The sequence below is a fragment of the Polypterus senegalus genome, chromosome 2 (assembly GCF_016835505.1).
Source record: "Polypterus senegalus isolate Bchr_013 chromosome 2, ASM1683550v1, whole genome shotgun sequence".
Classification (NCBI taxonomy): Eukaryota; Metazoa; Chordata; class Cladistia; order Polypteriformes; family Polypteridae; genus Polypterus; species Polypterus senegalus.
Window position 1 is genome coordinate 204,565,015 of NC_053155.1, and position 16,529 is coordinate 204,581,543.

The 16,529-nt window shown below is 36.3% G+C and overlaps 1 protein-coding gene across 12 annotated transcripts in view; it reads left to right on the forward strand.

Annotated features, from left to right (window-relative positions):
• The window catches only part of dmd (dystrophin), a 2,654,580-nt gene that overhangs the window by 901,539 nt on the left and 1,736,512 nt on the right, over positions 1-16,529 (forward strand). For all 12 annotated transcript variants that reach the window (XM_039745194.1, XM_039745193.1, XM_039745197.1 and 9 more), the window contains exons 12-13: positions 11,429-11,579; positions 13,089-13,208. In XM_039745194.1, the coding sequence (XP_039601128.1) occupies positions 11,429-11,579; positions 13,089-13,208 (271 nt within the window). The remainder of the gene's footprint in view (positions 1-11,428; positions 11,580-13,088; positions 13,209-16,529) is intronic.

The window sequence follows — 16,529 nt, forward strand, 5'->3', positions numbered from 1 at the left end:
GCATGTACATGGCATCATCTCCCCCAGAACACTAGATGGCAACCCATGCACATGGCATCATCTCCCCCAGAACACTAGATGGCAGCCCCTCTGGGTTGCCGCAGTTCCTCGGATGCCCACAGGGCTCCATGGGAGTTGGAGTTCGGCACAGCTCTGTTGGGTTTCATGAGTGCTGCCAGGGGATGCTTCAGGGACTGCAGAACCCTAATTTGTCGGGATTCTGCATCACCCAGAAGTACTTCTGGACCACACTAACAGGCTACTGGAAGTACTGGAAGGTGTAGCATAAAAGAAGCCCACTGCCTTCATTCCAGGAGCCAGAGTTGGGAGGAAGAGGGGGCAAAGCTTGCTGGAGGAACAGTACAGATGGAAGGACAGAGACAGAGAGAGACAGAGAAGAAGAAGAAGACATTGCTGTGTATTTGTGCTATGGTACTGTGTTAGGCATGTGGGAAACGGTTTGGGAATTTGGGAAGCTGAACAGCCCCTGCAGGCCACTGTATGTGTATGTATGTGTTGTATATGTAATTTACCAAGTAGTGTGCCACAAATTTCAACTTCATGCAGAGGCTATTACATTTAGTGGCTATCACATTAGTGTCTGTAGTATAGAATGAAACAAGTTATGTGCTGAAAAAATCACTAACTTCAAAACAAGCATTGAAATCAAAAGAACAAAACACATTTACTGGTCTGAAGTTGAATTTCTTTTTTATTCCATTCAAATATAATGTCAATTTCTTAAATGTGTCACAAAGTTACAATTTCAGTAAAATCTATAGTACACCTAGTTTCCATGAAATTGATCATCTTTGTTGATGAAAGCAGATTTATTTTTTTTTAGGTAATATTGGTCACTCCTTTTTCTCCTCAGTTGACTAGTTTATCCTTATGGCTTCATTTTCCATACACTTACCAAGGCTAGCATTTCTGCTTGAAGATCACACCTCCATTCCCCTCAGCAATTTCCAAGCATTCAGTATTATCTTTCTCTCGCTCTCACTGTTTCTGACATTGATGCATAGATGTCTACCAGCCTGTTTTAATTTAAGGATCAATAATACAGAGTGGCTTCTTGTGTTTTTCACCCACTCAACAGATAAAATGTTCCCCTGGTAAGTAGGTAAAAAAAGAAGAGGTTTGCATTAAGCACAGAATCTTGTTATAAGTGCAAGTTTTATTTTCTACCTCTCAGTCAGAGCAGAGTTTTCTGTCTCAAATTTTCATCTCTTTCAAACACCTTGGATTATGTTTCTAAATATAGGTCTTTACAAACCCTAGCTGTCCAGCTTGTTAAACTCAATATAGAGCTTTGCAGTTTACAATGGTCTTCATTCTTGGATTATCTTAAAGTTTCTGCCGCTTTCAGTTGGCTTGATTAAACTTCCCTGATGTTGATACTGAGATCTATGGTATTTTAGGACACTCTTTGAATGTTTTACATTACCAATAAAATTACTGCCCTTTGAGCTACTTTTGGTTTCTTACTTTTTCAAGCAAAGTTATTACTAATTATTTTTTTAAAAGGGCCTTAATTTTCATTGCATTAGTTTTCAAATATACCTTAGTATACTTTATTAGATGGAGTAAAAAATATATATTTTTAATTGTAAACATAGATTTGAAGTAGTTATATGGTTAATTGCAATTGTTCAATTTATAAATATAATTAGAGAATGGATTGGAGGTCCGTATCTTGCAGCTTTCCACTATGTGCTCTTCACTCAGTGAGACTTGTCACATTGATCTTGTATAATTAAAGGAATAATATTGTTCTTCAATTTTAGAAGAAGACGGTGACAAAACTAACAAGCAGGCCTTGTTCCCTCTCGCTTTTCCTTACAGAAACATGTGCCTGATTAAACTGGAAACTTGACAGCAAAAGAAATGTATCTTTTCACCAGTAGTAGAAATTTTATCCTAAATAAGCAGATACATACCTGAATATGAATTTCTTGTGATCATAATCAAAACCAATACTTCTCCTTAGTGTATTTTATCAGTGATTCATCTTGCTCATGCAGTGTCTGGCTTAAGCATAGAAAATGACATCAACAAGGTATTATGTCTAGCTTGCTTGAGATTAAAGTCAGGGAAATTGGTGGCTTCAAATTGGTGTGTGTATATGTGTGTGTGTCTGCATGGACCACTCACTTAGACTGCCACCTTATTAGGGCTGGTCCTGATAACTCCTTCATGACCCATGGACTACATTAAGCAGGTTTGCATATGAATTGATGGTTGGATAAATGGCTTGCTAATTTTATAAGTAGGAATCTGTTTACTTTACTACAATATCTCAGAGCAGCTAAGTGTTGAGATATTTGTTGAGAGACATAATTGGATGAGCTTTGTGCCCATTCTGTTATACACCAGAAAGCACAGAAGTAATACTATTATATAAGTTCACTTGATTACGAGGCTGATATAGTGTTAAGCTACCTCATCCTTAGGGATCCTCTTCAAGGCGTTTGTATTAATGATAACTAGAATTTTGCTATGCATTTGAGGTTTAATTTTGCTATTTCATTAACTGCTTGTTGCAATGATGTATCACAAAGGAAGTTCAGTGAGAAATTCATTGCAGTTGAATTTAGATAATTTTGCATCACTTAACAGGTACCCACTTTATATTTTAAGGTTATCCGTTTCCTATATTTTCCAGTAAATTTTGTGAACATGTGTTGGTAATAATGTTATGTGTGCAACAAAATGAATATATCATTGTAACAATGAGATTCGATCCATATAACAAGCATGGGCATCTGTGGGAAAATTTGGACAGAGGGGGTTCTGTGAACTACAAAATGACAAGTTAGATAATATATTTCTGGCATAACATTCAGGTGCACTTAAGGACTGAACAGACCCTGTAGCCCTCAAATGTCTGCTAGTTCATCACAAGGACCACTCTCACTCACACACACACGCAAATGAACACCATATTCACATACAGTGACAATGTTCAATTGTCAATTAACATAACCAAAAAAAATAACAAATGTTAGGGAATAACATAAGTGAAAGGCAAGGTTTAATATAGTGAGTGACCATTATTGATATCAGATGAATGTGGTACTTTGATAGGAAATTATAGGGTGACCAGGTTTTCATGTCCCAAACCAGGACACTTGTGTAATATATATAGTCCGGCGTAAAGCCCATCCTCATTTGTTGAATGCCTGATTTATCTTTTTGTCATCATGAGAACGAGATAGGGCATGGGAAAAAAAGAACACTTCACATAGGATTCCATACAGTGTTTGAAGTAGAAACAAATACATGGCAGTACTGTCTCTTGTTGTTTGTTTCTTGTTTCCCTCACAATGCTGTTCAAATTTAAGTTTTTAGTTGGACTTTTGACCTTGTTATTATCTGTATACTGTATTACATTGGGGTGGGAAAGGAGGTTATAGGGTTTTGTGGCCCTTGGAGTTTCTTATGCGCTGTTCTAAGTATACCATGAAGATGTTTGAATCGGCAGAGCAATGTTTTATTAGATGGGCAGCCTGCTAAAGCTGGGACATTTTAATATTCTTCAGTTATTTATTGAGACGCATTGCCTGAAATTGAGTCTGTCGTTGACAACGAGACATCTGGTCACCCTCGTAAATTATAGTGTCAGTGAATTAGGAAATCATAAACAGCAGATAGTGGAGTTGTAAGGCTGGTTTATTGTAAGGTAAAATCTAAGAAAATGTTTATTTGTTCTCTGCACTGTTGCTTTCACCTCACAGGGTACTACATTCATATCTAGAAAGCCTTAGTTTTCTGTGCTTGCATTTTATAATTTTACAGTTTACATCATTTAACTTACGTATTTTGACTTAAAGCATCCAGAGGACTGAGCTGCTGATGCACTGCTTCTCTTCTGTTTGCACTCAAGACACTGGGAAGACTTCACAAAGCAGAAAACGTTTGCTGATATAGATGTTTCCCTGGGCACGGCCATCTCGACTTGCCGATGGAGGATTGCCATCTCACGCGTGGGCAATTAGCTGGTGACAATGACTTCCTTACCCACACACGCAGTCCACTGGTGTTTCATTAACTTGTATCAGGGCTCTAATTTATCATCAGTAGTGGCTATCAGAGGTGACAAAACAGGAAAATATTCAAGTTGGTCTAATTGCTTTCTAACTGCCTTTTACTGGAAGATTTTGAAATTTTAAAACTGTGTACAGTACAATCTGTTTAAGACATCACAGTTAAAATTGAACTCTCTTCAATTTTACACATTTCCTTGTAGAGTAAGTGTGCCACATTCCAACAAAATTATTTCACAGAGGGCCACGTTGTGTCATGCAGAAAGGTAGACAGACAGACAGACACGAGTGATTGCAATAAGTGCTTGGTGCATTACATGCGAATGCACCTAAAAACAACAGAAGTAACAAATGTACTGTGCATAAATAAAATAATAGGAGTGATCTGATTGGAGAGTAGCAGCACAGAGTTCAGAGACCAGGCACCCAAGGGGTAAGAGCTGTTTGTTATCTGTCAGAAATGGTTCAAATGCTACAGAACCTTTTGCCAGATTGAAGTTGGCCAAAAGACCATGGGAGGTGTGGCAGCTATACTTCACTGTGATGTAGGCTTATGGATGCAATGCTTGATAAAGATGTCTTTTTTTGTGATCAATTTTTTTATTTATTTTATATAGCTTATACAAAATAAACATTGTAATAAGATTATATAAAGATATCTTTGAGTTAAGGCAGAGAGGTCCCATTGGCCTTTTCTGTTTTGTGCTGTGTTGTAGGACCTTGCGGGCAGAGACACTGTATTTCCCAAACCAGATGTTTATGCAGCTGCTCAGAATGGTCACAATGGCACCCCAGTAGAACGTGGCGAGAATGGGGGCAGGTAGGAAGGAAGTGGAGACACTGCTATAACTTCTTGGCTCTGTAGGTGGTGTTAATTAATTAAATAATTCCACTGCAGAGTCCTCAATGTACAGTGGGGTTTGGACAACATGGGCCTTTCTTAAATCAACAATTATCTATTTTGTCTTATCCACGTTAAAGAGACACATTGTTGTACTTGCACCACTCCACCAATGATTGTATCTTCCTTCTGCAAGCTAATGAGTCCCATCACCATTATGCTGTCATAAATATTAATGATAGTGCAAGATCTGTATACAGCTGCGCAGTCATAAGTCAGCACAACGAACAGAAACAGGCTGATTATGCAGCATTGGGTGGCACCAGTGCTCATCTTGATGGTGCTGGAGATGATGTTTGCAAAACAGGCTTTCTGGGATCTCTCTGTCAGAAAGTCCAGGGTCCAGTTGCACATGGAAGTGTTGTAGCCTAGCAGACTCAGCATCCTTATTAGCTACTAATGGATGATGGTGTTGAATGTTGAGACACTCTTCATCTTCTCTTTCACTGGCAAACGTCTTTACCTTGTTTTGGACCCAGACTCAGAATATTGGGTTTCCATAAGAATATTGCACTCATGATATAAATATTAAAAATATTCCCTCTGAATTTTCAGAAAGACAAATTACAAATAACGAAGGATTGCAGTACGGTTAAGTAGTAGAATCAACAGTATATAAATACACAGAGCTTGAAACATTTGCAAGACAATAGGAAAACTGAATAAACTATATAAATAATAGTCTTGCCCAGCTGTTAATGCAAAGCCAGTAGTAGTGGAACAAAAATATAACCTCTCTTCCTCTTTTGGCGGCATATGCTACCCCTTGCCCCACCATGGACACCCATAATGACATGTTAAAATAAATCTAAACTACACTATATGGAATGCGGACAGTCCTGGAAATGTTTCAGCCCCACCTATTGTTAACAGGTACTTAAAATCAATTACCGGTACATAGCCATGCAATCTCCAATGACATAAATTGGTGGTAGAATGGAACGGTCATAGTGCATAAAAATTGCACTAATCCTTGGTTGCATTACTCATAACATAGTTCCAAACTGCCTCTGCAAGCAACATTAGCACAAGGAATGAATTTCCATGTCCAAGCATTTGCATGCAAGCCTAAGATCACTATGCATAATGCCAAGCGTTCGCTGGAGTGGTGTAAAGAACGCCACCATTGGACACTGGAGTGTCTGAAAAGTCTTACTCTGGAGTGGTCTATCACATTTCACTCTCCTCCAGTCTGATGGACAAATCTGGATTTGGTGTATGCCAGGAGAATACAATCTGCATAGTGCTGTTTTGTCTTGGTGGAGATTTATATTACTCTACTTTCCCTTTTGTATTCTTTGTTTTGTAGCCTTTTTCAGAATGCCTCAAATCCCATAGACTTACCACATAAGGTATTGTACTTTATGACTTCTCCCTACCTTACCTTCTACATCTGTAACCTCAGGTAATTACACAGAGTAAAAAGGACAAGTAGGAGTTACAACACTACATTTAACTTACAACTTAAATAATGTATTATTGATAATATTCATAAATTAATAACAATAAGCAAAGGACATTTGAAAACTGGCAACCATGCAACCTGATAAATTCTGATGTGTAATTTCAGGCGTCACACAGACTTGTTAGTTACTTGAAATGTCTCTAGTTAAGGCATCATTTTTGGTCAGCCACATGTCTCAATATGGCTGCTGAGATGTGCTCCTCATGTCAATGGTGTGAGAGAGAGATGCTTCTTCATGCTGGTGGTGCAAGGGAGAGGGAGGGGTAAAGCCAGAACATTTATAGATTCTCTGTCCAAACCCTACAGCCAATATTGTGTTGTGGTACCTAATGGCTTCTAATTTAAACCCTAACCCTAACCAAACAGGCAACTTTAGACCAACAGAATTCTGGTGTGATGCAACGGTTTCACACCTGCCCCCAATACCATTTGTTAAGGTGAAGCTTGCCAGCTTAGTAGTTTGCCTCCATGCGGGGGCTGATTGAGAGAGTCCTGCAGAGAATTACTTGCGAAACTGGTTTAGGCACTTCCTCCAACCCTGTCATAAAATTACAAAGACTCAGTCCTAAAGATTGGGTTGGGGGGGGGGTCTTAACCATCAAACCATTGCTGTTCTTATCAATAATCTATACACAATTTCACAACACAACAAGTGCTTACTGTAAAGTTGGGTGGAGGAGTCTCATCTCATCCAACCATAAGCTTCTTAGGCTAAATGGGCATACATTTTCAAAGACACACTCTAAGATCTTGTGGAAATCTTATTTTATAACAGTGGAGGCTGTTTAGGCTGCAACTTAATATTATTGGCCATGGTTTTAGAATATCAACTTGATATTATTGGCCATGGTTTTGGAATATGTGTCCAACAAGTTCATATAAGGGCGATGGTTAGGTATCCACAAACCTTTGGCCATTTAGAGTATTTTGAATAATGCAGAAAAAATGGAATTTTGTCCCTTAGTATAAACACTGCCAAAGTAATGTTAGTTTTTACCACAGATTTTGGGAAGTGATTGTAAAACAAAAGCGGTGATAAAAAAATCTGTAAATCTGAAACTGAGTCATTTGTATTTTTTAATTCTTTTATTTGCCTTCTCTGTCTCTAATATTGAAAACCAAATTAACATTTAGATATAATCTCTAAATAAATTTCAAGTATGCAGTTCAGCTTTTAAGATAACTGAAACTCATTTCAAGATTATCTCAAAATCTTTTTTTCTGTATATTTTAAGGTATTTGCAATATACAGTATTTTAAGGAATTCATAGTGCAATAGTAAAATGTAGTGCTAGAGAGTAAAACAATCAAGAGAAGTACCTAAGGCAGCAAGGGTCTATGAGATGATGTATCAGAATACATTTAAATATGGTATGTTCATATTGGCTTCAGTGGAAACTTGTGAAACTGGAATTCATGTTAGTAAATAGCCCAAAGATAAAAGGTACCTATAACATGAGAATGTTTCAAGCCTTTGGGACCGGTACTATTTGTAATGTATATTTAGTGATATTGATTTTACTATAGCTAGTAAACTGGCAATTTTGCAGATGACACAAACATTGGGGAAAAGGAAATACTAAAGAGGTAGCACAAAAGGCACAAAATGACCTGGACAGTCCTCATAACTGGGCATACACTTGGAAAATTAAATGTAGACAACTGCAAAGTGGTACATGCAGGCAAAAGACAGATTAATTATAAAAATGGGTGGCACGAAATTCTCAGAATCCATAATGTGCAGAATCAATTAACAAGGCTAACAACATTAGGTAGTACATTAAAAAGCTTTGAATATAAATCAAGAAATGTTAGACTTATACTCTGACACACACTAGTCAGTCAGTATTTGAAATATTATGTGTAGTTTTGGTCAACACAACAAAAAAAGACTTTAGAAGGGAAGAACAACTAAGTGTACCTCAGATTATTTTTGTTCACAATTATAAATGGTTAGGTGGGTATTTAATCTAAACCTTTGAAAGACATTGATAGTTAATATGAATTTGTTTAGTTAAAGAGTGGACCTTGTACTCAAGAATAATAGTGGAAATAGAGGGGAGTTCACTGAATATTCTAGGAAACATTACTTCGATAAAAAAGTCATGAGAATCTAGAACATTATTTTATCAAGCCTCATCAACTAGTCTCAGATTGTCTGTCTGCCTGTGTATGTGTTTTATCATATTTAAATCATAACTCTGATGAGAACATTTTTCATACCTACTTCTATTTGTAGGATGATTATTTATAATACAAACACTCATACAGCTTTTTAAATTGAACAGCACTTCTGTTCTACTCCTGTACATTCTACATCAGGGGTTTCCAACTCCAGTCCTGGTGGGCAGCAGTGGCTGCAGATTTTCATTCTAACTATCTTCTTAATTTGTGAGCCATTTTTGCTGCTGATTAACTTTTTATGCCTTAGTTTTAATTGACATGACAGACCCCTTAGTGGTTTCTTTTTCCTTAATGAGCAGCCAAACAATAATAAAACACAAAACAAAATTCCACATGACCAGCTAACCTGAAAATAAAGAAAAGTGAAGGTCTCGGTCATATTGGTCTGCTCAGATCACCAAAACATCTTGACAGTGGTTTTAGAAAAAAACAGAAAGTCAGCAGTCTGCTGTGGCAGAATGAGAGCAGCAACAAGTCATGATAGTCAATAGCGGCTTTAATTAACAGCAAGAATTGGCTACTCATTAAGAAACTGGTTAGAGTGAAATTGGCTGGTGTTTGACATTCCAATTTAGCTGGTCATCTGTTGGCTCACTTCACATCTCATTTCTGTTTGGCTGCCATTTGATGAAGAAGTGAATCCATTCAGAGGACTGAATCCTTAAAAACAGGGCTATTAAAATGAAGGGAAAAGGAGTTAATTAGCACTGGAAACTGCTCGTTGATTAGGAAAAGGGTTAGAATGAAAACCTGTGGCCCACCAGGACCAGAGTTGAACACCCCTGTTCTAGATCAGGGGTGGGCAATGTCGGTCCTGGAGAGCCACAGTGGCTACAGGTTTTCATTCCAACCCAACTGCTTAATCAGAAACCAATCCTTGCCAATTTCAGACTTTATTTAATTTTATAGCTTGTTAGTCTGCAATGTAAGATTCTTATATCGTAGATCTTTTCCTTTCCAAAGATATCATCCAAATGATTTGAAGCCTAAAACGGATAATTTTCATCCATCCATTTTCCAACCCGCTGAATCCGAACACAGGGTGACGGGGGTCTGCTGGAGCCAATTCCAGCCAACACAGGGCACAAGGCAGGAACCAATCCCAGCCAGGGCGCCAACCCACCGCAGTACACACACACACACACCAAGCACACACTAGGGCCAATTTAGAATCGCCAATCCACCTAACCTGCATGTCTTTGGAGTGTGGGAGGAAACCCACGCAGACACGGGGAGAACATGCAAACTCCACGCAGGGAGGACCTGGGTCCCCTTACTGTGAGGCAGCAGCGCTACCACTGCGCCACCATGCCGCCGATAATTTTCTGTCTGTCACATTTTTCTATTAAGTGTTTTATTAAATAAAACAGTGTATGATGAACACACACATATGTAAATGTTAACAAGCTATATGGAGAACTGCTGGCTGCTTTGTCATTTACATTTTATTGCTAATAAAGAGCCATTAAAACAGCGAATGCAGCTGTTTAAGATTGATATAAGTAATTAAGGTTGGGTACCCTTAACGAGCAAAACCATTTAAATGAAGAATCAATAAGTGCTTTGTCAGCAATAATTGACTTCTCATTAAGAAGCTGGGTTGGAAGAAAAACCTGCCGCCACTGTGCCTCTCCAGGACCGACATTGTCCACCCCTGTTCTAGATCCTATAAACGTGTGCAGAACCCCTGTGGATGCAGGTTTTATTCTAACATTCTAATTAACTCAGGCTAATTCCATCTTTTCTATTTATTTAACCATGTATATATGATTTTAGTCCCAATGTTTTTGAAATAATCCATAAATTACTAAATTGGTCAACTCATTGTTTTTTTAGAATTTAAAAATGTACAGTATTTGTGTGTTTTATTCACCAGGATGAATAGGTTTCTGATCATCCTGGTTAGGATTTTGTTCTTCAGTTCTGTTACAAATATTTTGGTTTGTTAGTTTTTGGTAATAAGCACACAAAAAAATGACACTAGTTCCCTTTTGCATTCATTATCACTTGCTCATCTCTGTAGCAGTCACTATTTCCATTCACAAAATGTAGTTAATTGGGCAAAAAAAGAAATTATAAAAGGAAAAAAATCTAAAAAAAATCTCTTGACTATTAATAGGAATGGCAAAAATATAGGTAAATTGTAGTGACATTTTGGTCAAAGAATGAGAGCAGGAAAAGGCCAGTTAATTATATAAAAAAGTAGTTCAGTTAAAACTGGAAATGAGTTTCTGCTCCTGTAATTGCTTGGAACAGTAACCTATATCCTGGGACTGAGCTTAAAAACCAATGCTGTAGACCACCAAGCTCTCAGCACAGCTTATCTTGCCCTTTTTTTTGCTTCTCCCCGCTGATCAGCCCAAAAAGGCTAAGGCTGATTTTCAGAATTTTCTCCTTATTGATGTTACATTTCTAAGCCCCCAACAATGAACCCATTTAAGTGGCCTTTCAGATTACCCCAACTAAGATGAATGTTTCTTAATTCTTATATTGTTGTCTTATTAATACAAATAAGTAAAAACTATTTGTCTTCAGTGTGTTCCACCTGAACATCCCTACAGTATCAATTCCATTCCTTCCACGCACTAACTAATAATCCTGTGTCAGTTGTGCCTAACTCAGGTTTCTGTCCAGACTGACCACTTAGTCCCCATTTTAAGAAACTAATCTTCTCAACTTTGCTTGGTCTCAATTGTTGTATTTTTAGGATTCTTATTGTGTGTTCTATGAGATATTCACTGTAAAAGGTACTTCCGCCATTATAAACAAAACATTGACTTTTTGGCAAAGATTATTTTCTGAAATTATATTATTTTTGATATATTCTTGCAGACTTCATGAAGTTTTAATGGATCTTCAACATCAACAGTTGCAGCAGCTAGCTGACTGGTTAGGAGCAACGGAAGCAAGAATAAACAAAATGGAGATAGAGCCCCTGGGCCCTGATCTGGAGGACGTTAAACGTCAAGTGGAAAAACATAAAGTTAGTTTTATTAGTTAATTATTCATTTCTTGCTTTTTAAACATTTTTCTTCTACTGGTGTATTTTCCATTGTTGGTTACTGCGTTATGCCCAGTGGCAATACTTTACACTGTGGCCCGCTCAAAGCTGGTATTAATCTGGTTTCAGAATATCTTCATTATTTATAGCTTATTGTTTTTTTATGATTACTGTACTTTTATTATTTTATTATCTTATGCAATCTCTATGATTAAAATTAGATAATGACAATATGCATTTACTTGTGATTGGTCCTGCAAATGACAGAAGTGATGTCCATAATATATTATGTGTTCATTTTCAAGTGTAATATCAAATATTTTTCACTACGCTTATAAAACTTTACTCTTATCATACTTTTTAAAAAATGGAGATTGGAGCTGGAGAAGCTAGATTGTCAGTCACTTTTTCATGACACTGTACATTCAAAAAACAAAAAATTCAAAGGTCTCACCCTTACCGTGATTGTTTTCTTCAGTGACCTTTTCACAGTTTTTTTATTAAAATTGTTTTTTGTTCAGGGTAGCAGCATTTTCGTTCTCTTAAGTATCCAGTTTGTAAATTTAACCACATCACACCATAGACTTGTGCATATTATATTATTTCCACTTATGCTGTGCTATTTTTGGTCAGGGAGCCTCAGGCAGACATGAATGTAGGACTGACTGAAAGTTAATTCCTGTGAATTTGGGAATGAAGAGCAGAAACTCCCTCTGCATTTGTTGGAAGTAAGATATAAGTTATAGTGAAAGCAGTTATAAAGATTGGTCATTACCAACTACAACAAATAGGTGTTAGATGTGCCTCAGAGAGGCAAGAAAATATTGCTATTGGTTTGTTGGAATTATCTACTCTCCTCTCATTTGTACTACTGAAAATGTATAAGTGAAAAATATGTGCAGAAATGGGTTCAAACACAGGGCTCAGCACAGATTGACTGAACCTCACCATATTTTTATCTCTTTAATTCTAAGTCTTCCCAAGCCTTTTGCTATGATATTTGTAATATTTTCCCCTTCATGATCTGTTCCTGCAAAAGTTTTGCATTTGGTAGTGTGTGCAGAGCTGATGTAGTGCTGTAAGGCCACCCAACTTTTGGCATGTTCTTGTTTATCTGTAAATTAAAGAATAGCTAAATAAAAATAGATGTGCTTTAAAATAGTTTTGCGTAAAAGCTGACTATCTTAATCATGTAATACAACTTCAAATATATATATTTTTTACTGTTGAGCAAACTATGATCATATGTAGTCATGATACTTTATATTACTGGAATATCCATTTTTTTGTCATGGGCTGTAAAAAGACTTTTACATTCAATGCTTTATTATTTGAATTGAGTTTAAACTGATTTTCATTTATCAATTGAGGTACTAGTGGTCAGTATTATAAGATCTTTTTAAGCAGAACATATTTTGTGTTGACTCTTTTCTTTTGCTATATACATTTGAAAAAATAATTTAGGTTTTAATAATAATATTGCATTTTTAGTTACTTCAAGAAGACCTAGAAACTGAACAAGTGCGAGTAAACTCTTTGACTCACATGGTGGTAGTAGTCGATGAGAGCAGTGGAGACAGTGCCACAGCTGCCCTGGAGGAGAAACTACAGGTAAGATTTTTTGAAAAAATACAAACATTGAGTGTTTTTATATCATATATAAACCTTTTCATAGCAATGTTCCAATTATTTCAACCTTAAAATGTATTTTTCCCGCCAACCATCATTAGTTTTCCAATTAACCCTAGAAGCAACATGCATCTAAATCCATTTGTTCTCACTAACAGTTCTTCATCAATTGATCAATTGCACATAAACATGTGGATTGTTTGTTTGGTTTATTGTTCTCTGATACCATTTTTGAAGTACTACATACTGTTTTGTATCTATAAGGACTTACCTTTAGCAGATTGAGACTTGTATTTACAATATCTCCCAACAAAATGTGTCCTAACTTTTTTAGGTGAACTTCACCTATCTCACGCACATTTGTTTTAGCGTTTTGTTGGAGATGCTTAACAGTGCTCTATACTGACCACAGAATGCTGACATCTGACATCTAACATTTGGGTCTGGAAAGTGACCACAGAATGCTATGAAATACCAATTTCTGGAATAACTCTTTATCCTACATAAACCTGTGTAAATGAGATTTCTAAAGATTGATAGCTTGAGTAGTGTATAAAGCAAGGTGTTTGAATATTGTAGAAATCCAGGCCATGTTGAAGCCTGGGGTTTGGGAGAGTGACTGATGGTCCAAGAATCAGGGCTGGAGGACGTGAACGGGGTAATACATGAGAAATTAGCAGTTTTGGTTGATTAATGGCATCTCTCAGGGCCATAACAATATGAGATGCATAGACAATTGTAAATAATTCAAGTCCAAAGTCATTTGTTTAGCTTTTACAATCGTATCATTTTTTTTTTGACTGTACCAATAAACTGTTCTGCGAGCCCTTCTTTGTGCTTCTGTGCTTCTGACTTTTTCAAAACTGACATGTTGATGTCTACAATATTAATTTATAATTATTAAGTTGGGACAGTAGTATAGTTGTTAGTGTTGGTGCTTCACCATTACAGAGGCCTTGAATCAAGTGGATTTTTTATGCTCCACTCCTCCTGTATCCATGTGAGTATTCTATGGAGCCTCCCATTTTTTACCCATATTCCTTAGATGTTTTGATTAGAGTGATTTTAATTTGTCTACTGTGGGTGAACCGTGCAGTCGATTGGCATCCTGTCCAGAACTGCTTCTTTCCATTTATATGATATACTGCATGTTAAAAATTACTTCAGCAATCCTGTACTGAAATAAATGAATTTGAAAAATAAATAAATGAGCCTTATTGTGATCACAATGATCCTCTCTGATTGTTTGATTATACTGTAACTTTAAATGTGTCATGTGGACGTATTTTTTTGAATCTTTAAAAATGAAGGAAATATAAAATCCAGCATTTTGAAGCATCATTTGTGCTGCTTGTAGTTAATTCAACTTGCATATCAATTACTTAATTTATGTTTAACATGATTATATTTAATAGTGGGCTCTTAAGCTTATGACAGTAAAGGCATATTATTATAATTTCTTATGCTTGTGGAAATGACTAAATTATTTTCTGAACCAAAATAAAGACTAAATTGACAGGTGAATAGATTCATGCAATAAGCATAATCTTATCCACTGATGTTAAGGGATATTTAGTGTTTTTTCCCATATCTGTAAACTATATTATTCTACCAAGACAGATGACTTACTCCCTCAGATGCAGACATTACAATTTGTTGTGCATTTTGTTTGTCTACTGAGCAGATATCTGGTCTGTTTAGATATCATGATAATGGAAGTTAAACAATTGCAGAATGCATTCTTTGTGGCAGCTACATTACTGGTTATAAACGTTCCAGAGAAGTACTTGTATTCAAGAGTGACTGTGAACTATAATAACAGGATGACAACTGCGTGATAAAAAGAGAAAGGCACATTTAACCTATCAATGTGAAAGCCTTTCCTGGTAAATTTTTCCTTTGCACTGAGGATTATCAGTCATTCCTTTCTTTGTAGAATACTTTATCTTACCATAATTTTTAATCAATAGCATTTAACTGATCATATCACTAAATTCCTAGATTCTATATTCTGTTAATATACTTCTTCAGCTTCATATATTTTTGGTTGTGGTTGTGCCTCTTCTGTCATGTCCTTTAATATTCAGCAGTAAAGATCCATGGATCATTCAGTTCTGATATTGCTAAACTGCAATAAATGATACAAGTGGTCAGGCCTGAGATTGCTAGATGTTAATATTGCTGCTTTGGTTTTTAATCTTGATGTGTGTGGGGTTGGTTGTTGTGGGGTACGTCCTTTCCTCTCCACTACGTTATCCTAAATTTCATATAGCACTTATTATATTCCACAGGGCTGGATTTAGGTGGGATAGAGTAAGTTTGTTCCAGTTAGTTATTAGTGTTAATGATTACTGATTCATTTCAATTATGTGTTTTTCTTTCTGTTTTCTCCTTTCTAACTAGGATTACTACTTTGTTATTCAACTATAACTCTGTTCTTTGATGTTGTTATGGCTGATTACCAATAAAAATTTGATGGCAAAAACAACCACAACTGGTCAGATGTACTGTATATTTAAATACCAATACGATATAAAGGGATATTACCTAGCTAAATGTGCTTTGTATTCTAAATTCCAAAAAAATTCTATATTTAAGTGCAAAGATAAAAACAGTAGTTAGTTTTTTATGTTCTGCCTAAAAAAAATGTACATTATCCTCCTTGTAGTTTATGTAATATGTCTACAAATAATTATAATAATTTGATCCGTCGATTACCTTTATGTTTAATAGCACCTCTTAGGGTAAACCAAAACAGGAAAGGCTAATTAAAAGGGTGAGAAGAATCAATCTAATAAATTATTGTTTTTGCATTGCCGATAATGAATTAGGCAATCAATAAAGGTAGGGCTCCAACTTTTTTTTACCCTTCTTTTCTTGTAGGTAGGGTTCACAGACATGTGTCAAAGTAAGTGAAGTATAATCGTTTCAAGAAAATGAAAAATACAATCAAAACTTACTTTTCTTATGTGAATCTTTCAGTTTTATTTTCCATTCAAAACATGACATGGAATGATCTCTGTTAATAATCACACTTCTGTGCATGTGGCCTGCACCAATTCACGGTGTGTACTGGCGGCAGTCTGGGCACTGCTTGATGATACATTGCTATCGCTTTTTCCACTCAGCGGCTGTCACTTGCTCACAACTTTTATTTATGACTCACGCAAACAGACCATTAAAAAGAATGCTTTTTTGGCTCTCCACTTCAGTTAGTAATAAGTAAGTTCATATTCACTTAAGTTTAGTTTTCTGTCTTTTTTCCTCTGTTCTTCCATGGTTTGTAGTAAAGATGTCAATCAG